Here is a 22,392-nt window from a genome sequence, read left to right on the forward strand (position 1 = left end):
CATCTGTGCCCTCAAGTTGGCCAAGAAAATGGTTGGAGAGGGCTTACAAAAGACTGCAACCATATCTTACTGCATGAAATTATGCCTGTCAACGTAAAAGGCCTGCGATGTCAGTCTCCGCATTGTCTGAGGAAGAATTTACCTTTTTCTCTGCTGCAGATTTGATTTCCTCACTCTCAACCGCTGTGATCTCAGGCTGTGCATTTTGAGCCGGGCAGCTTGTTTATGAAGCGACAATATGCTGGTGGAGTCATATAGTGTAAGCTTGATTCATCCTACTGATTGATGAAGATGCAAAAGTCTCTACCATAAAAGCTTCAAAACACATTTTTCATGCAATTTAGTGGTATTTAGGTCGTCATGTTTTGAAGACATTTTGCTGTCATTTGAGTTGTAGAATTGGCAATGTTTCTGTGTTCTTAAATCTTTTTTGTTTCTTTTTCATGCACTGACTCATAAGCAACTCCCTTTTAAAATGTTTTTTCCTGCCTTCATAGACTGACTAATCCACAAGCCAGTAGCATTTGAGTCCGCACTGTGAAGGACCATTTCATTTGTTGGACCTACTGAACGAATGCACTAAATGAGTCTGTGTTTTGAGTCTCTAAGTGGAAACACTGAACAAACTAGGGCATCTCATTAGGAAATGAAATGAACAACTTAGGACGTGTTGTTCATGAGTGAGTTGGCGTTTCGAGTCTAAACAAGACGCAAACTGGGACATGGCATTTGTGAATGAGCAATAGTGACCAATAGTGTGTGAATGAAAGAGGGCATGTTGGTCATTCAGTACGAAATATGAGTCAATCTTGGGTGGACGAATTCTCCTAATTATTTATGTCTGAAAATGACTGCTGGTACACAATTAAAATGAAGTTTTTAATAACACATGATCAATTGTTTTCATGCAGCTTGATAAAACCATATAACCATCTTTTTAATAAGTAAGACACTCAGTTATTAGGCATTGATTCTGATTCTGCGATTGATTCTGCGTTTTTGAACAATTCTGTTGAGTGAATTATTTATTCGATGACTCAATTCACCACCTACAGGTAATGGTGAAAAAAGGAGTGAAGGCGCGGTCACATTAGTCCAATTTCAGTGAAATATCTGCAAAAAAAGAAGCTCACTATCAGTATTGTAGCAATGTTTGAACCACCATTCACACAGAAAAAGTCCCTTTAAAAACAAGAATTCTGTTGGTCATCGTGGCGAATTTCTGTAAAAAAACAAACAATGTAAAATTAGTGTGGGGAAATCCAACGGGTTAATGAAGGGGCTTCTGAAGCAAAGGGATGCGCTTGTGTAAAGAAAATATTTAAATAAAGAAAATATTTAAAACTTAAAAAACTAAAATAACTAGCTTCCGGCAGATGGCCTACGCAAGTCGACTTATGGCAAAAGAGTAACTCCTGACACGATATATGACACAGGATGTAGGAGTATCGCAAGCTCTGACGCCTCTCGAGGTTCAAACAAATAGGGCTGGGCAACAAACTCAAGCCCCTCTTCTCTTATATCGAAATCCTCTGGCATTTCTTTTCTCGTTTTAGACTTCAATTTTTTTTAGGTGACTTCTAGATGTTTTGTTTTGCTCTATCCTATGCACTTTCGCGTTTGTCAATACACATGCGTCAGCTCTTTCACCCTAAATCAATATGTACGCCGTCTGTCGGAAGCTAGTTATTTTAGTTTATAAAGTTTTAAATATGGACATTTTTCTCACACAAACATCACTTCGCTTCGGAAGACCTTTATTAGCCCCTCGGAGCTGTGTGAAGCAGTTATGATGGATAGATGCACTTTTATGGACTTTATCTGCCATTTATAATGTTTGGATTAGAATGCATTTTTTATATATAATTTGTATGAAAGAAGAATGTCATATACACCTAGGATGACTTGAGGGGCAATAAATCATGGGCTATTTTTTTTTTTTTTTTTTTTTGGTGAACTATCCCTTTAAGGCTCACTGAAGAAATCAATGAAAGGAATCTTTTGATTTTCAATAAAAATTAAATAAAAATAACAAGTTCTCTAAATCAAAGTCACCATAACTCTAAAACAACCAGTAATGGCATCGCAATACAGAATTGTTTGGCGATGCCATTATACAGTTGTTGTCTTGCATTGGTCTGCCAAACGGATGGTCCCAACCCAAACTCACACCCTTGATTGAGCTAGATTGGGCTGTATCCCCAGTAGATTTGACACTTTTTGCGAGAATCAACCTAGATAGAGAGTCCTAGAGAGTTCTCAGCATTTAAGATAATAAGGGAGAAAGTATTTTAACAGTGAGAAAATTACACACCTTTAAATTAGTACGTTTGTGTTTAAGAGGCATGAAAATGTCTTTCACCGAAGGATAAACTGTTATACCAAGGCAATTAAAGTATTTTCTGATTTTCCCTGATGCAAAATGTGCCTCATAAAAGTGTAAGACTGTTCACAAGAATTAAGATAAACAGATCGGTAAGATTATAAAAAATGTGCGCTGCCACAAAGGTCTTTAATCGATTTCTCCCAGAATTCCATTAGCACCTACTTAAATACTCTAGTCATGTACAGTGCTCGGCACACGAATCTAATATGTCGCCAGGATATTGTTCTTCTGTCGTTCTCCCTCTCGCACAGCAAAATCTCTATTGTGGAGCCCTGTGGTACCACAGATTTAATTCCACTCCTGTACACTGTCACTCACACCCACTCTGCCTCATTCAACTGTAACCAACACCTCATTCACCACGTCCACCCCTCTAACTCACTGTGATGTGTGAGCGTGTAAGCCTTATATTCCTTCTGGCAGAAAGAGAATGTTCTGTCATCAATCATAGGCTGAGAGCGCCAGCCAAGAGTAATGTTTTACTGTCAAAGCCATTTGGGGTATTAGGCTAATAGAATGAGTTTCATTGTACTTCCTAGAACACACTTTGCTCTTGGTAAGTGTTGATTGCTTTGCACCTGCAGATGATATGTGACACATATTACATCTACCCTCAATCTTTGATTTATTTCCAACCGGAGTCATTGGGCTATTTCTGTGTGGTGCAAACGCTTGTATTATTGTGTGGAGGTTATTTTGGCCGAGGGGCAGATGTGGCAGCTGTTGACTGATTTGCTTTGAGCAAATAAAGGATGCTGTCCGTGACTGCGAAAATGTGCGAGTTTTGATTTTGTCAAAACACTGCATGACTATCTCTGCAGGCGCATGACAAGATGGGGTAGTCCTTTTTTAAAAGTATATTCTAAATTATGAATGCGATAACGTCCCGGTTCACTCAAGTGTCCCAGTTTCATGAGGTATCTCCCAACTTTTCACTAAAAATGTAAATATGTCACAGTTTCAGCGTCAATGACTTATAAAGGAATAGTGCACCCAAAAATTTAAAATCAGTCATTTATGCTGATGAACTTTCTATTTATCAAAGAATCCAGATTTTTTTTTTTTAACGGGTATCATGGTTTCCACAAGTGTTTTCAACATTGGTTTAATAAGTTATTGTTTCTTGAACCTTAAATACATTTTCAGCAAATCAGTTTGCATGTATGGTTGTCATAACAATAACTTCACGTTGCTCATAACAATAACTCTGCTGCTCCTCGTCATACTATCAGTGCAGCCTGCTTGTCACATTAGCTAAACAGCTGGAATAATGCCCATAAAACATGTGGAGTTACACTTTATATGCATTTTTTTGTTATTTAAAAACATTTTTTTGAATTTGATTCTGTTCAGACATTTTGGGAAACCTGATTATATAATAAAAGTTGATAATAGGAAAAGTCGATTATATAGGAAAATAAATAAAACCCACAAGGTGTAAAATAAATACAACATGACATTAATATAATAAGCTACACATAAAGTAATACACATTTACTGACATATTGATATGTGACCCTGGACCACAAAACCAGTTATAAGTCGCACAGGTTTATTTGTGGCAATAGGCAACAACATTGTATGGGTCAAAATTATCGATTTTTCATTTATGCCTTAAAATCGTGTTCCATGAAGATGTTTTTTTTTAATTTCCTACCATAAATATATAAAAACATTATTTTTAGGGCTAATATGCATTGCTTAGGATAATCCAAAAGGTCATTTGGACAATTTTAAAAGCAATTTTCTCAATATTTAGATTTTTTTGCACCCTCAGATTCCAGATTTTCAAATAGCCTAGTTGTATCTTGGCCAAATATTGTCCTATCCTAACAAACCATACATCAATGGAAAGCTTATTGTGCGACTGGTTTTGTCACATAATGATCTTTTAAAACTGTTATTATGTTTTATTTCATGGGTGATATTTTACAGTTAAAGAATTGGTCTGTTTGTGACTTATATGTACATTATCATATAAACTGATCTTTCTGGCAACATAATATTCTTGGTGAAGCAGTTGAAGAAACATAATCAGTGGCTAAATATCCAGTTCAGACCTTATTAAAACAAAGCTTCCAAAAAAACGTAATTAAGTTCTTCATTTAAAAAAGAATTAGGTCTGAATAGCACAGGCGCATTTGCATTTTGTTTTCAATAAGACTGCTCTGATTTAACAAGGTCTTTGTTAGTTTGTTCTACAGATATATCTGAGTGCCGTTCAGGCTCTTTGTATGCTAAACAAAAGATTCAAAACTGCTCTGGAGGCCCATCAGATGGCATTATGAGGGCTTTCACTTCCTATGTTTCTCTTCGATTCCAAACAGAAATATAAAGATGGCTGTTTTATAAGAACATGTGCTCGTGGGGAGACATTAATGTGAGTCACAGTGATGATAAAGAGCTCCAGATATTTTTGCGTGTGTTATAGGTCTTCAAAGGATCCAAAATGACTTGTTTATTCTGATTTGCTATTTACTATAGTAAACTTCCTCTTCTTTTCTTAATGCAGCCTGTCCGTCTGGGTCCTTTAAAGCCTCTCAAGGGGACCAGGAATGTCTCCAGTGTCCCATCAACAGCCGCACCACCAACGAGGGAGCCACCAATTGTATCTGCCGCAGTGGATATTACCGTACAGACTCTGACCCTGTACAGATGCCCTGCACCAGTATGTCATTCTCTTATGCTATTTTATGTAATTTACAGTGGTTTTGACTCTTTTTTTGAAAATAAGATGTACTTTGATCTTTACATTACAGATGATAATAAATATGGATGCATGATATACAGGTATATCATATTGGTTACTGGTCAAAGTGTTGGCCAGTATTACAGATTTTTTATTTATTTTTATTTTATCACTATAAAATAATATTTAATTAGGCTGCTCATTTCCTGTGTTTTTGCTTTTACTTTACCTTTGCTAATCTAACTTTCACTTAAAGTTAATCATTTAAAAACCATAGTAATTTAAAATTAATTGCAAATCACAAAAGAAATATACATTTTTCATTATATGTATTATATATTATATGTCTAAATATTATAGTGTGTGTGTGTGTGTGTGTGTGTGTGTGTGTGTGTGTGTGTGTGTGTGTGTGTGTGTGTGTGTGTGTGTGTGTGTGTGTGTGTGTGTGTATATATATAAAATAAATGATAATATTTGTCATTTATTTTATTAATTAAAATAAAAATGAATTATTGACTTGACAGGCAGAACTCTATTATCGGTGCAAATCTAGTAATAAAGAACAAAAAAGAGTACTAATGTTAACAGCAATATTGTTATTTATAATAATTAGTATGTATAATAAGGATAATATCATAATGCTATTACAATAATCATAATAATTATATATAGTTGTATTATTATATTATATTGTTTCCATTTGATATACATTAATATCATACAGCATCAGGTATATAAGTTACTGTTAAATTGCAAGACATATTGCACAGGTTCAAATACACATATGTGACCCTAGACCACAAAGTCACACAGGTATATTTTTGGCAATAGCCAACAATACATTGTATGGGTCGAAATTATAGATTTTTAGTTTATGCCAAAAATCATTAGGATATTAAGTAATGGAAATTATGTTCCATGAAGATATTTAGTAAATTTTCAATCAGATTTTATTTAATATATATATATATATATATATATATATATATATATATATATATATATATATATATATATATAAAGAATATATAGAAGAGAATATATATAGAAGCCAGCTTCAAGTCTCATAAGGAGTTAATTGGCTACGCTCCCTCCCGTCTCGTCACCCTGCCTATCGTACATACAATAGTCCAAACAGTTATACTGTTTTCAAGGTCTATCCATGTCATTACTGTAAGATGGATGGTTCTGATTGGCTCAGAGAAAATGCACAGTCATGGTAAATTTCCACACATTGTCAGTTAATCAGATGCACGTGTTCATAGACATGTGACTTGTTGACGCTTTCACCCCGGAATTAGGCACGTAGTGACCTTCCAGGTCTGGAGCAGGCGCCAGCTTCCCCAGAACAACAAGTCCGCCCATTTCTTAGGATGCCCATTGTACACCACCTCAACACTGATCTGTAACATAGAATATTGTGCACATACAGTAGAGTGTGGATCAGGCCGTATTTTTCTGTCCAAGCCTGGCCCGCGTCCGACAGTTAAAATCTATTTTTTCCCTCATATACTAATGACACATGTACGTGTGTTTGTATGGAAAGCCCACTTTTATTAAGCAGCTGTAGGAAGGCATTCTGAAATGTTTACAGATGAGCGCATCAATGCGCACACGGGGCAACAAAGCACACGTTACACAAGGCCCATTGAAATAGCCAATTGAAATTAAATGAACATAGGTCTACCAAAAATGGCACAAGCTAACAAAACATTAATGTAACACAATTGAAATGCTTATTGAAATGAAAGTCACTCTTATCCTTTTTCTCGAAAACCGTATGGCTACTAAACTGCAACATGGGATCTATTTACATAATCTGTCCATCAAAGTTTAGGCTAATCGAGGTTTTATGCAGAAAAAGGATTGCATCAACTGTGGATGGCTTCAAGGCTGTCCTCCTCTGCTCGATGGTTCTGATAGCTGCGCTAAAGTTGTGCTCACTGCTACTGCTGCTGGCTGGAATGACAAGGATGCCGAGGGCAATATGCACGCATGTGTTGGGTGTTGTTGTCACAGCGACATAAACAAATATCCACACACAGGAAGATGGATGTTAGGGTAATATTTTAAATTTATTTTAATCACAAAAAAAAAACATTGCATCAAGTTAAACAGGCCCATTGGCTAATTACGTAATAAGCCGTTTAAAATGTAAAAGGTTCAATGCCTTATTGCGCTGACGTGACTGAGCCCAACCCGAACCCGAACATAATTTCTAAATATCTGTCCGAACCCTTCAGGCTCATGTCAGGGATCCATCCTTTAATACAAAGATACACAGTCTCTCCAAGGTTGGAGCTGATTGAGCTCCAGTTCTAAACAAAAACATACTGATAACATGTGCTTTCTCTCAGGGAGAGGGACAGACAGTAGTACAGACAATATTCCTCTTGATTCTTTAGTGTTTCAGGTGAAGGAAATAATAAAAAAAAAGAATAAAATATAATGTAAATTAAAGACTTTTGAAAACAAGAAACAAGCAGTGGTTCTCTTAAGAAAAATCATAACTGGAAAAAATTATTAAAAATCATTATAGTAATATAGGAGGATACATAATTATTAAGGGTTGTGTGTGTGTGTGTGTGTGTGTGTGTGTGTGTGTGTGTGTGTGTGTGTGTGTGTGTGTGTGTGTGTGTGTGTGTGTGTGTGTGTACTTGCCCTCTCCAGATATTTAAATAGTTGTATCTTGGCCAAATATTGTTCTAAATTTTATTTATTCAGATGTATGACTGGCTGTGTGATCCAGGGTCACAAATGAGTATTTAAAAGCGTTTCAATGCTTTTAATCAACCCGGCAGCCCTCGAGTAACGAAATTGAGTTTATACTGTAAAAACACTGCTATTGCAATATACTTCATTTTAGTATCAACTTCATTCAGAAAGTATACGGATTATTTTGACATCCCTACTCAGAAAAATTACTTCAGCACAGGAGACTTTCTTGAGGCAGTCTATAGAGACGGTCTTTTGTCTTTTTATTTTTGTATGCGTTTGCCCTTTTTTAAACCTTCAGTTAAGTGAATCGAAAGAAAATGAGTGTGTAACTCACTGAACATTCATTCATTGCTGTAACTCACAGAGTAGCGAGATTGGCCCGATGAGATTTGCATAATGCTCTGTTCTTTTGGGACGGGTGGGCCTGTGTGAATAGTGGAGTAGTGCTCTACGCTGTCAGTAATCTGAACTGCTGCACTGTGTCCAGAACAGAGGGAGGAGAAAGTTCTTCCCTTTAGCTCTTGTTTTACATTACAATGAACCACTTCTCTTTTCATCTCTTGTCATTACCCATTATTAAATTATTACTTTAATGTGGCTTGTTAGAAAGCGGAGATTACTTTGATCCAGTTTCTTTTTTACAAGAACAGTAATAATATGCTAATGCAGAAGTGAAAATCAGATCATAAAGACATGTCGGAGCAGTTAGAATGTGCTTAAGTCAGCAACCCTGCAGACTATCAAGGAAAAAAAACATGGGACAGGTCACGTCATCAGACGTAAACTTTACACCACATAGGCCTTATTTAGGTGGACTTTAGATAGGCTGTTGTTGCAACTTATGATCAGATTAAATTTTTAAAAGACAAATTCAAAGGGTTCACATACTTATCTGCACATTACACCACATAATCCAAGAAATGATTCCTAGGCTTTGGTTCAATTAAACACATGTCCAGATAAGACATAGACCTGCTGATGAGGCAGTGGTTTCTCTTTCCACAGCGGTTCCGTCTGCGCCCCACAGAGTGATTTCTAGCGTGAACGAAACCTCCCTGCGGCTGGAGTGGGATCCGCCGAAGGAGAGCGGAGGGCGTCAGGATGTGGTCTACAACATCATCTGCAAAAGCTGCGGTTCGGGTCGAGGGGCCTGCACTCGCTGCGGTGACAATGTGCAGTTCGTGCCTCGTCAATTGGGCCTGACTGATACACGGGTCCATATTAGTGACCTGCTGGCCCACACACAGTACACTTTTGAGATCCAGGCTGTGAATGGAGTGTCTGACCAGAGCCCCTACTCACCTCAGTTCACCGCTGTCAACATCACCACAAACCAGGCTGGTAAGACGGCAGTAAACACCGGTTAGTTTGAGACATCGCAGATAATGTTCAAATGTTTTCAACTTGCTGTGGGCTGAATGCTGTGGGCTTTGCTTTGACCTTGAATTACAAGAGCTTTTTTTGCCAGACACCTTTTCAGGAAATTAGTATTACAGATAAAAGCAGCGGCACGTAGTAGAGACTGTAGTAGGGATGGTTTAGATTAGACTTAGTTTAGGGGTTTTCAAATGTAAATATGAAAGGAAGTGTATGTAAGATTGTGGCCAAAACTGGTACTGCAATCACTATCCCCTCTCCCCTCCCCCCTGACTCGAGGTTGCCAGATAGGCAGCAGGATCCAGCAGGAACGTTTGAAGCTGCAGCTGCGGTAACTAGAGCAGAGCTGGAAACCTGGATGCCGAAACACTACTGACTTCATGATTGGTCAATAGGTGGAGGGCGGAGCTTCAGGCCAAAACACAACATGACAACATCAAGATCAGATAAGGGCTGCAACAACAACTTTTAAATGACAATATCCTGGCCGGACTACCAATGTCAGTGATATAAGTATTTGAGATTAGCATGATTTCTTAATGTCTAGTGACATATCAGGACCATTTTATGATTAATTGAAAAATATTTCTTACATACAGTTCCTTTTAAGTACAGTCAAACCAAAATTCATTCAGACACCTTCAACATTTTCTCACATTATCACAGTGTATTCGCTAAAGTTTCGGAAATGGTAATAAAATATGAGTTAGACTGTGTAAGATCAAATTCATATTGATAATGTAATAACTTTGATAGAAAGGGATGTATATGATGCATATACATACATTAAATGAATGCATATGCATACATTATATAAACACTATATATTTGTAAAAAAAAAAAACACAAAAAAAAGGTATATAATTATAATTAATCTCATTATTTCCAGATAGTTTTTTGTTTGAAACAGTAATACTATACATTTTGCTAAACCTATCTGCTGACCCTCTAAAGCTTCTTTCAGCCCCCAGGGGGATCCTTGCATAGAACATAGAAAATCCCTGAACTATCGATCCAAAATTATCTTGTGATCTGCATTTACCTACTGTCACCTGCTTATTTTGAAAATATGTTTGCAAATCTGTAGTCACAGACTAGTATTGCAGTGAGTCTCACTATTTATGTTGCCTAGTTTTTTTCCCCTGCTGCATCGAGTATTATATGACTTCATCATAAAACCGATGTGTTTGCATCTTTTTATCTTCACCTGATCAGGTTTCTCATGTTCCATCAATTTTATCAGAGAACTGAAAGCTAGTCCACAACACTCGTCATATTGCGCTGTACAGAGATTTTGAATGTCAGTCAAAAAGAGCCAGTTCAAAAGGAACATAATAGTGTTTAATAGAGCATTTTAATGAGAGCCGTGCCCTCGGCTGTTCTGCAGTGAACTCGCTGGCCCTATCACTGGAGGCTGGGGCTCCACCGGTGTGCCTGTCAGTCCACATTACCGCTTCACTGCTGCCATTAAAAGACAAAAATCCACCTCACACCACCCGCGTCCCCCCCAAACACAGAGAGAGGGACAATGCCAGGACCGGCTGCTCAGCCAGAGCCCAAGCATGAGCTCAACAGACATGGGTTTACACCGCACTCGGGAACTATAAACGTCCTCCCACGCTCAAGGATTTATTAATAATGTTTCTTTGACAAACTTACAGTACAAGCAAATGGTTTTTATAAAATGCATGTTGTGGGAATCATGTTAGGAAGGACAAAACAAAAAATTATGATTATTATTTTACTAATAGAAGTTTGATTTTTAGATTTTGCCTCGGAAGGAATTCCAAGAATATATCTTAAAAAACATGTTTCTTGATACCATAATATTGATTATACCTCCATTTTCCCATTAATGTTTTAAACTTTTTAATACATTGTTTCAAGCTGCGATTAACTAGGAAATTTTGTCGTTTGCCACAGTGGAAATTCTTGTGGAGAAAAGAATGATTCTGTGATCCATTTTAGATGGAAATGCTCGTAATCGGTTCCTCTTATTCTCCTCCAGAATACCGCAAGGACATATGAATTTATGATTTTCACTGAGAGAGTACTACTTGTATTTCTCATAAATTGCAGTCAAAGAGAGCAGTGGAATGATGAAGTACCACTTACTGCAAACTCTTTGGAAAACTGATCACCTCATCAAACCAAGAGAACTTATTTTCATATATTATGACTTGCTCTATTTTATAGCCACATACCTGTGGTGGATTCTCTCCAGACGTTCTCTCTTCAACTTAAGAAAACTGGATTTGCTTGGAAACTTTGTAGAGTGTTCAAGAATCCATGGGTGCTTATAATAAACAAGATTCAAAGGCTAATAGCATTTTGGTGTTGTCCTTATAGTCCAAGAAGTTTTATATTCATTAGTAATTTATATATATATATATATATTGGTTTTGTTGTTTTGAAAGAAGTGTTGTGGAAAAAACAAACTAAAATAATGATCATGGTGTAGTTGGAATGGAAAAGCTTTTATTCTTGCCAAGAAGGTCAGTTCAGACATGCAGGTTGTGCAGTCAGGAAAGACAAATTGGAAGCCTCACACTCGTTCTTTTATACACTCATTTCAATGGGTGAGGGCCAATAACACAAAAACACATTAACTAGTACCTAGTTAGTGTTATCTCTATCTGTCTCACCTTGCAGTTTCTAAGGACTTGTTCAAGGCTACAGACAACTAATACTAGTTCTATTCGGATAAGTATCAAAGTCACATAAACATTTGTTTATATGTTTAAATTTCCCATTACAGATGCATTTTTTTTTTAAATGGCTAAAAGATTTGTATTTCAAATAAATGCTGTTATTTAGAATTTTCGGTGACACTTTATTTTAGGGTTCAGTTATTAATTATTAACTAGCTTCTTATTAGCATGCATATTAATAGGATATTGGCTGTTTGTTAGTACTTATAAAGCACATATTAATGCCTTATTCTTCATGACCTTATTCCACATCGCCTAATCCTACCCAATACCTAAACTTAAATGCTACAAAAACAACCTTACTAACTATTAATAAGCAGTAAATTAGGAGTTTATTGAGGCAAAAGTCATAGTTAATACTGTACCTATATAAACTGTACCTTTTATATTTTCTATAAATTTTCTGGATCATGAGTTTTAAACAACTTTATTTCTTCCATGAAACAAAAAAGAATACATCTTAAATAATATTTATACTGTGCAATTAAACTGACTGGTGACCAGGGGCTCCAAAAAGGAACAAAAAGCACTATAAAAGTAGTCCGTAAAACTTGTGCACTAGCTTCCAAGTCTTCCAATAAGCTATATGATATGTTTATGTAAAGGAAAGACGGAAATTTAAGTTGTAATGTTGCTGATCGTCATTCACTTTCTTGGTATGAAAAAGAGCAGTTTGAACATTCTACTAAATTGCCTCTATTTCGTTGAAGAAAGAAAGTCACGTTGGTTTAAAAAGACTTGAGTGTGAGTAAATGATAACTGTTTGACTGGCTTGTCTGTAATAATAACTCAGATTGCAGTCCTGTCATCAGCGTATTTGCAAATTATGGGGGTTAAAAAGTTACATGCGCCTGAGGAATTGAATTTTGTGATTGTTTGAAATGGTTCTTCTTCCTATTTAGAGTGCTAGTCTAATCACATCTGTCTTTCTTAGTGTTGTTTGGATGAATCTCTCCAAAATACACAAAGGCACACTCAACTTCTCAACAATCCCATCCTCCTTACACACCATCCGACCATTCAGTGCAGTAAATCAAGACACAGAGCCTGTTCTGCCCATCGAAACTACCACATGGAAAAACACTTAATCAGAGCTCAGGATCGAAGTTTACAGAGAAACTAAATAGCACAAGACGTATTTCTTACACAACATTGTGCTTAATATTCCTGAGCTCTGATCGGCAACAGAGAACGCCTAACCTGAGGCCTCGAACTCTCAGAGCAATCAACCATCAACTTTATGCCAACTATAAATTCAAAATATAAAACATATTTCTTTTGGGCATAACAGCAATCATTACACAGAGATGGCACACGTGAAAGAGTATCAGTGTCATTTATTTGACCAATTTATTTTGAAAATGATTAAAATCAATGGTCTTAAAAGCTGAGATACTGTCTTACCCATTATATTTTATCACGCATGTCTGGGGAATCAGTATTTGGCATATAAACAAAATCACTTTCCTCCTTGCAGACCCAAGCAAGCATGCCAGGAGCACAATTCATGTACAAGGCATTGATTGGCTTTAAGGTGCTGCGATTTGTTTGATCTTTAAACCATGAGTGCAGTTTTACCAGCAGCTATAGTGTTTGCCAGCTTTCACGCTTGTCTTTTTGCTTCTTTAAGCTTGTAAATGATAATGAAGTGTTACATGGCCTTCCAGAGTCTTTCTTTCCAGTTAGTAGTCAGCCTGAAGCTGCAGTTGATATAATGGCTCCTCTATATCCAAAACGGCACGGGTGCCAGGGATCTGTGAGTGCTACGCAGAGGCCAGTTAGCATGTGAGCTCTAGCTCCAGATCTACGGACGTTATAGCTGATCTTTGTTGGTAATAGTGTTGTGCTTAGGGAGAAATGTATATGCTGTTGTAGCGCTTTCCAGATGTCAAAAATAGTGAACTCCCTGCTTCATTCATTATCTAAACTTAAACTGGTTTTCATCCAGAGGTCCCTGAAGGTACTCCAGCGGTTCTGTTGAGAAGATATACACAACCGGTTAAAGGTTTAGGGTCGATATGATTTTTTACAAATGGTTTCGAAAGAAGTCCGTTATGCTCTCCAAAGCTGTATTTATTTAATTAAAATTAAGGATTATGAGGATCTATTAAGGAGTACACAGTGTATCAGTTTTAATGTTCTTATTAAAAGTCATTATAAACTTAGAGATTGTCTTTGGTTTGGCTGAGATCCTGTGTGGTGATCTAAACACTTTCAAGATTGAGAACCACTCTTTATTATGAGCACATTTTTCATGAAAAGATTCTCAGAGGAACCCCTACACTATCCAGCTGTATATTTCTCATTTGATTCCTTTGTTTCATCATCCTCTCTACAGCTCCATCTGCTGTGTCAATCATGCATCAGGTCAGTCGAGCTGTGGACAGTATCACATTGTCCTGGTCCCAGCCAGACCAGCCCAATGGAGTCATTCTGGACTATGAGCTGCAGTATTATGAGAAGGTAATAGTCGTCTCATAATAACATATTGAAGATGATCCTCTTCTCTCAAAGAATAAAACATTCAGTGATCTTGAAAGCAATAAAAATAAGCCTTTTCAACCACAACAATTACTTTTTTACTTGTATGTGTTCTGTTCTTGTACAAGCCTAAATTAATTTAGTTTATTTAGGCCCAGTTACACAGACAGGTCTTAGATTAAGCCAGATTTAAGCCTTGTTTAGTTGTTAGTAGCTTTTATAAACATTCCTTAGAAAAAAAACATAACTTGTGTGCTTCTTGAGACAAAATAATGACATTGACATATTCTAAGATATCAGTACACGTTTCTTTCAGTTAAAACAGCTCAAACATGCACTTTAGTCTGAGACTAGCTTAAGCCTTTTCTGTGAAATCAGGGGTTAGACTGTTAGATTCATTGACTCATATAATTTCTAAACTTAAATGAAGGTTTTTTATATGGCTTTTGTTATATATAATCTCTGATCTTTGGTCCAAATCTAGAATATGGCTGAGTTGAACTCCTCTCAGCTGCGGAGTCAGACTAATACAGCAGTTATCCGGGGCCTAAAGCAGGGGACCATCTACGTGTTCCAGGTACGGGCCCGAACAGTAGCGGGCTTTGGACGTTTCAGTGGGAAGATGTACTTCCAAACAATGACTGAAGGTATTGGACTTTTAACAGACTTTTGAAACTAACTATTTTGCTGTTTTGCTTTCCTACATAATAGACTGATCACTTCTGTAAAAATCAATTGTCAGCAGTTAATAATATGCCACAGTCTGGCAAACACTACTTTCCTGTCTCTGAAATTACTTTAACCTTAGTCAGTTGGAGGACAATTTTAGATCTATGTGCCATGGGCAATGGTGGAATCATGAGCCAGTGGCCAAGCCATCGCTGCAGAATGCTGTTTTTTACAATACTAATCTTATGAAAATTGAAACATTTAGTTTTTTCCTTCTCCTTTCTCCAGAAATAAATGTTATATGCTTTTGTGATTTTCCAACTGCCTAACTGATCTGATTTTGTGTCTGCCATGTGTACATCTGAAGACGAGTATAACTCCAGTCTGCAAGAGAAGCTGCCCCTCATTATCGGCTCTGCTGCTGCTGGTGTTGTTTTTCTCATCGCTGTGGTTGTGCTCATTATCGTCTGTAATCGGTGAGTCTGTTGGTAATCATGATCTGGAATAAATTCAAACTCAACATGTTTTATTTCCCCTTTCTCTTATAAATTGAGAAATAGCTTGAAAGTGTTTCTTCTGACTTCTAACACTCTTCTTTTCCTGTCGGGGTCTCGTCAGGAGAGGCAGTGACAGGACAGAGTCTGAATACACTGACAAGCTTCAGCATTACACCAGCGGCCACAGTGAGTAAACCATATAGATGGAATATTTCATTTGCGCTTACAATATTTACTTTTTAATTTCTTTTTAACAAGACTCAAATAAACGAAAACGGCAGACTACTGCACAGCACACATAAACATTGGAACCAAAGCACAACTTTACTTACAATTTGAAGATCTTTACCACACAATATGATATGATATTGGTAAAATGTGCACTTAAGCTAGTTGATATACATTCATTCATATACATTCTGCATATACATGCAGAAACCATAATTAATTTGTGCTTCATGTCCTCTCCCAGAAGTGCCTATATGCTTCCACTTTATTAATTAGATGTTGCCATGCACGTCAGTGTCATTTTGTATTGATGGGTTGGGTATTATAATATTCACATAAAATGTTATTGTTATATAAATAATTTAACTGTACATAGCTGATTCTTGATATTAAAACATTTATTCATTTTACATTTTAAAGTATACTAAAAAGTATATTTACAATTTTGCAACATCATGGTTGTGAAGAAAAGCATATAATATATAAATGTAGTGGTTTTTTCTACTCCATCTCTCAAAAATCATCTAAATATAATTATCACAACAATATTGGCCATATATTTCTGTTGCATACGCTGCAGCTCGTGTTTCTCTTTCCAAGTGTCTCCAGGAATGAAGATCTATATTGATCCTTTCACATATGAGGATCCCAATGAGGCGGTGCGCGAGTTTGCCAAAGAAATAGACGTGACCTGTGTGAAAATCGAGCAAGTCATTGGCGCAGGTGAATGTCACTGTTCACGGCAGTTAGGTATATTTTAATGTGCCTGAATATCACAGAGTGCTGATTTGCAGTCTAACCAACATCTTTGCATCTCATCTAGTTATTCGACTGTGTATAAGCAAATCAGCAGTTAATTAGAAAGCAGCTGCAATCTAGCAAAAGCATGAAGCTCTTGATTTGTTTAATTATTGCACCTTTAATTATTGTTAGAGGAGCAACAAAGTTTTAGTAAACCAGATTGCTTTATTTAATTATTTTCATCTAATTGAATTTCGAGGCGTAATCAACTGGTTTATACATGGGTTAACTTTCTAGGTGAGTTTGGAGAGGTATGTAGCGGTAATCTCAGGCTTCCTGGGAAGAGGGAGATTCTGGTGGCCATCAAGACTCTGAAATCAGGCTACACTGAGAAGCAGCGGCGGGACTTCCTGAGCGAAGCCAGCATCATGGGACAGTTTGACCATCCCAACATCATCCACCTGGAGGGGGTGGTGACCAAGAGCACTCCAGTAATGATCATCACTGAATTCATGGAGAACGGGTCACTGGACTCCTTCCTTCGGGCAAGTTTCAATGTTGCTACAAGACAATACAGCAACATTAAAAGTGCACTTAAATTCTTTACGTTGAATTTTGTACTTGCTGACACCTAGTGGTGTGGATGCGGTATCACACAGAAAATAAAAAGTTTTCAGCTATTGAGGACATTTATAAAAATAAAAATAAGTTAAATTATCCAGTGGGAAAAAATTCCAAAATGAAATATTTACACTACAGTTCAAAAGTTTGGCCTCTGCAAGATTTTTAAAGAAGTCTCTTTTGCTCATTCATTTGATCTAAAATACAATAAAAACAGTAAAAGGAAATGTTTAATTTAATTAGATTTAAAACAACTATTTTCTCATTGTATATATTTGAATGAATAAAATGTAAATTATTCCTCTGATGGCAAATCAGAATTTTCAGCAGCCATTACTGCAGTCTTCAGTGTCACATGATCCTTTCAGAAATCATTTAATATGTTGATTTGGTGCTCAAGTGCAATTTGGAATACAAATCTTTTGTAACATCATAAATGTTTTAAAATAACGAATATTTTTGCCTACATTTACACATTTCCCAAAAATCAATTCAGTTCAGCTTTTTACCTTGCAATATGTGATGACACTTGTCCTTGTGCTGCTTTTAGCTGACCCATGATCCTATTGGGCAGGACCCAGGTGTGTCTGCCGAGAGGCACAGCTGGACTAAAATCTAAATGTTTTGCCAAAAGATTGTGACACAAGCTCACACAACAAATATGTTTTGCTAGAAAGACAGATTTTATATAGCTAGAAATGCATTGTGTGTGTGTGTGTGTGTGTATATACATATATATATATATATATATATCGGAGTTAATTTTGTGTGTGTGTGTATCCTTATATACAATATAGTATTTTAATATATTTCATATATTTCTATATTCTCTGATTTCTATATTCTTCTGTCCTCTTAGCAAAATGATGGCCAGTTCACTGTCATTCAGTTGGTCGGCATGTTGCGTGGTATTGCAGCTGGCATGAAATACCTCTGTGACATGAACTACGTGCATCGCGATCTGGCTGCCCGCAACATACTGGTTAACAGCAATCTTGTCTGCAAAGTGTCCGACTTTGGGCTTTCTCGCTTTCTGGAAGATGACACTTCAGATCCTACATACACAAGCGCCCTGGTGAGTGTGTTTATAGCCTGATGCAATGTGGAAAAACCTAATATTTCATCCTAATTCACTGTGTTCAGTTCCTAACTAAATTCAGTGTCCACACAGGGAGGGAAAATTCCAATACGATGGACTGCTCCCGAGGCCATTCAATACAGGAAGTTCACTTCCTCGAGTGATGTGTGGAGCTATGGGATCGTAATGTGGGAGGTCATGTCCTATGGAGAGCGACCGTACTGGGACATGAGCAATCAAGATGTATGGAACCATTACATGGTCAATGGTCATATTGATGATTATAGATTATAATTTTCATCAAGCTACTGTACGTTCAAGAAGAGCTGGATAAGGATGTCCCCTAGTGGACAAATGGTGTCATGAAACAATATCTGCAAGTTCAATCAAGAACATATGTATAATATAAAAGTTTGAGTTTGGTATGGTTTTATGAAGTTTCTTATGTATTCTTTAATCAGTCATCTCTGCTCCCATATCCCCAGGTAATAAATGCAATCGAGCAAGATTATAGGCTACCTCCTCCTATGGACTGTCCAAATGCACTACACCAATTAATGTTGGACTGCTGGCAAAAGGACAGAAACAACCGTCCGAAATTCAGTCTGATTGTTAACACTCTGGATAAGATGATCCGTAATCCTGGCAGCCTGAAGGCCACCACTCCTCTCTCTTCAGGGTAAGAGGTTTTATTTGGGGACTCAACATAGGCTCTTAAGCACTGGGGAACTGAATTGTATTCAATTCATTAGTCTGTGTAAAAACAAAAAACAAACAAAAAACACACAAAAAACTTATTTTTATAATTCAGTATTCTTAGCACTGGTATCCTTAGTCTGATCTTAGAATTTAGAAATAATACATGTATTAATAAACTTATATTTATATACATTTATTTTCTAGTCATTAAATACATTTTAAGTTAAGTTGTGAGATAAGGTTTGTACAGAAAATGTTCATTTGGGGGATAAGCTGCGGGGAGGCCCTGTCCAAAACCCCTCTCCCCGTCCCCCTGCACCAAGGATTCGTTAAATTGATGTTATGTTTCATTTATTTCTAGAGCACTTTTTAAAAAAAAAAACAGTTGTCATAAAACTAACAACAACATGTTCGTAGTATTGCACATTACAGGTCAGAAATTTATCAAAAGTGACAGTGTACTTCTTAATCATCAAAGAACACTGAAAAAATGTAGCACAGTTTCCACCAAAATATTACGCAGCATGATCATATTTCTTCAGCACCAAATCAACATATTAGAGTCAATTGATTTCGAATGATCATGTGACACTGAAGACTGGAAAATATGAATTAATGAATAAAATTATGCTGAAAGTACTGATTTATCTATGCATGAATAAATTACATTTTAAAATAAATAAATATTGAAAACAGTTTGTAATAATATTTAACTTAATTACTGTATTTTGTTGATCAAATATATAAGTAATATAAGCCTTGGTGAACAGAAGAGACTTCTTTCAAGTCTTACAGATTTCAAACTTCTGAACGGTAGTGCATGTTATTATGAATTATGAATTGTAGCGTGTCATTTTTAGTTCCTTTTAACTAGGTCAAATGGCCGGAGACATTTCTAATTTATCAGAATACACTTTTCTAATACACGTTATACAAATTTCTATACCAGTGATGTTGATTCTGTTTGTGTTTTACAGCATACATCTACCTCTGCTGGACCGCAGCACACCAGACTTCTCCAGCTTCAGCACAGTGGATGAATGGCTGGACGCCATCAAAATGGGCCAGTACAAGGAGAACTTTGCCAATGAAGACCTCACTACCTTTGAAGCCGTCTCTCAAATGACTATGGAGTATGTTTTCACCATCTTCCGTAATGCTTACTAGATTCATATCGATCATTTTCGCTACTAAGTTACAGGACCAGATGTTGTAGCCACCGGAAACCTATTACTGTGAAGTTGATTGATAGCCTTGTCTGCTTTGATCACGACGGCGTTATGCAGTGTTCTCTTTCTGTCCTCGCAGAGATATTTTGAGGGTGGGAGTCACACTAGCCGGTCACCAGAAGAAGATTCTCAACAGTGTGCAGATGATGCGCGCCCAAATGAACCAGATACAGTCTGTGGAGGTTTGATTCTTAGGATTGGAGGAAGGGACCGGCCTGTGCACACCAGACCCCTGCGGACCTCCTCACAAAAAGACGCCCTCCCCCTCAGCAAGCCCGGTGTCCAGAGCCCAGCAGTAGTCACTTTCTCTGGGGATGATCAAGAAGAGATCACCACAAGACCACTATGGTCACAATGCAGCACCAGCACACTGAAGGCAAGCTGAAGTCTTTCCAACGGCCAAAACTATCCATAAATGTCATTCTGGCTGCATTTACATGCACGTTTGTGTTCCTGTGTTATCTGTGACTTTGCAGTATTTTAAACAAGCCACATAAAAGCCTCAAGTCTTTTCAAATGTTAGTATATCTGTTATTTCATAGACTTTTAAAGTCAGCATGAAACGGAAGTTGCGATAGTCTTTTCTTCCCTATTGTGGCGTATATCCAAGTGAAACGCCTTCTCGGACAAGCTACTGCTGCTATCTCAAGTGAGCGACAGCTTGTCCATCCTTCTTCATGGGATTTGATGGTGACTTTAAGAATAAATTCTAATTTAAGGTGCAAACTTATAGCCTACAAATGTAATTCTTTCATAGTCACTTTACTCTAAGCAGCTATCTTTTATACATTTTATGAAGTGCATCCATTATACTATTAAAATTCAAATATTAAAAGAATATGACAGTTCTTTATAAGAATCATGTGCAGTCATCTTTATTATGATACCGTCACATTGGGCATAATTTAAATCAGAATGTTTCCATATGCACAATAAAAGGGAAGAAAAGGTTGTTTATGCATGTAAATGTAGCCACTATCACGTTATTTTATAAAGTTTATTTTGGCTGACAGTTTTGTGGGTAAATCTGCAATCTCATTAGATTAGATCAAATTAGATTTTGATCATATATACAGTATATACCCTTTACTCTTTGATATGGTTTGGTTCTCACATATATATTTACCAGAAATAACAGGATATGTTTTCTGGTTGTCAATCTAAAATAGACTATGGACTAATAGCACGAAAAAAGGAGAAACAATTATACATGTGTGATACTCATGTATGATGAGGAATGATCCACGTGATGGATCTTGAGCTGGCAGCACTTGCCAATATGAGGACTATTATAGAAATTCAACTATGTGAATAGTAGACAAAGCAACCAGTACTGGTTCAGTATGATATTGGGGCTTTTTTGTACAAAGTAATGTGATGAATATTTTTTTATTTTCTTCATGAGTTTTATTTATTTGTTTTATACTTTATTCCACGTAACCATATAATCATGCACCAGTGTTGTACTGCAGATGTTTTTGTCACATATCGGAGGCATTTCAAGTGCTGGTTTCCTCACAGAGCCTGCCAACAGATTTGCATTGAAGTGCAGGTTGGATTTCATTTTGATGTTTATTTTCTGTCCCAATTGTAAATGTTTCTTGATGTTTTTTTCTTTTTTCTTTGAAATGTCATGTTCTTCTATATATACACACATAATTATTTGTCTATACAGTCTTGGTCAGAATTATTGTCACCCTTGATAAATATGGTGAAAATAAATCTCCATTGTTAAAGGTGCCCTATGTAGGATTTTTGCAGTAAAATATCCAAAAACCACTAGGCCAGTGTAATATATTTTGTTCAGTTGAGTTCTTATAATACCCCAAATGTTTCCAACTATTTGTAAATTGTGAGAAAATTGCTATTTTTTAACCAAGGAGCCGGGTCACCTGTTATTTGCGTCATATCTGCGTTACTCTTTGTTTTTTTTTGGCAGAAACACTTTACTCTTAGTAGTGTGCAACAAGTGTCACAGCAGCCGCTGAGCGAACACACAAAGTAACGTCATAACATAATTTATTCATAATGTCATAAACACACTTAAATGTATCTAATATGATGAACAGAGCTGTGATACCTCATACTCATGACCGGAAAAGCACCCGCTAGTCCCGTCATAATAAAAGTCCCATTGCTCGTGAGGTGTGTGTTTGTGTAACAATTGCTCCAGCGGCCTTGCTCAGCTCCACAACACTCGGTCCTGCTCTGCTTTACACTACAGTAACATTAATAACCGCGTCCATCAACAAGATTTCTGCCTGAGTC

At 36.8% G+C, this 22,392-nt stretch overlaps 1 protein-coding gene across 2 annotated transcripts in view; it reads left to right on the plus strand.

Annotated features, from left to right (window-relative positions):
• Positions 1 to 21,860, plus strand: part of ephb2a (eph receptor B2a) — a 70,174-nt gene extending 48,314 nt beyond the window's left edge. The window contains exons 4-16 of one of the 2 annotated variants that reach the window (XM_067446314.1): positions 4,899 to 5,054; positions 8,799 to 9,134; positions 14,220 to 14,344; positions 14,847 to 15,009; positions 15,399 to 15,507; positions 15,650 to 15,714; positions 16,357 to 16,479; positions 16,795 to 17,042; positions 17,978 to 18,193; positions 18,290 to 18,439; positions 18,682 to 18,875; positions 19,873 to 20,028; positions 20,204 to 21,860. In XM_067446314.1, coding sequence (XP_067302415.1) covers positions 4,899 to 5,054; positions 8,799 to 9,134; positions 14,220 to 14,344; positions 14,847 to 15,009; positions 15,399 to 15,507; positions 15,650 to 15,714; positions 16,357 to 16,479; positions 16,795 to 17,042; positions 17,978 to 18,193; positions 18,290 to 18,439; positions 18,682 to 18,875; positions 19,873 to 20,028; positions 20,204 to 20,312 — 2,150 coding nt within the window. In that variant the 3' untranslated portion in view covers positions 20,313 to 21,860. The remainder of the gene's footprint in view (positions 1 to 4,898; positions 5,055 to 8,798; positions 9,135 to 14,219; positions 14,345 to 14,846; positions 15,010 to 15,398; positions 15,508 to 15,649; positions 15,715 to 16,356; positions 16,480 to 16,794; positions 17,043 to 17,977; positions 18,194 to 18,289; positions 18,440 to 18,681; positions 18,876 to 19,872; positions 20,029 to 20,203) is intronic. The other variant, XM_067446316.1, reaches the window with a different exon arrangement.
• The last annotated feature ends 532 nt before the right edge of the window (positions 21,861 to 22,392 follow it).

This window comes from Pseudorasbora parva, chromosome 6 (genome assembly GCF_024679245.1).
Source record: "Pseudorasbora parva isolate DD20220531a chromosome 6, ASM2467924v1, whole genome shotgun sequence".
NCBI lineage: Eukaryota > Metazoa > Chordata > Actinopteri > Cypriniformes > Gobionidae > Pseudorasbora > Pseudorasbora parva.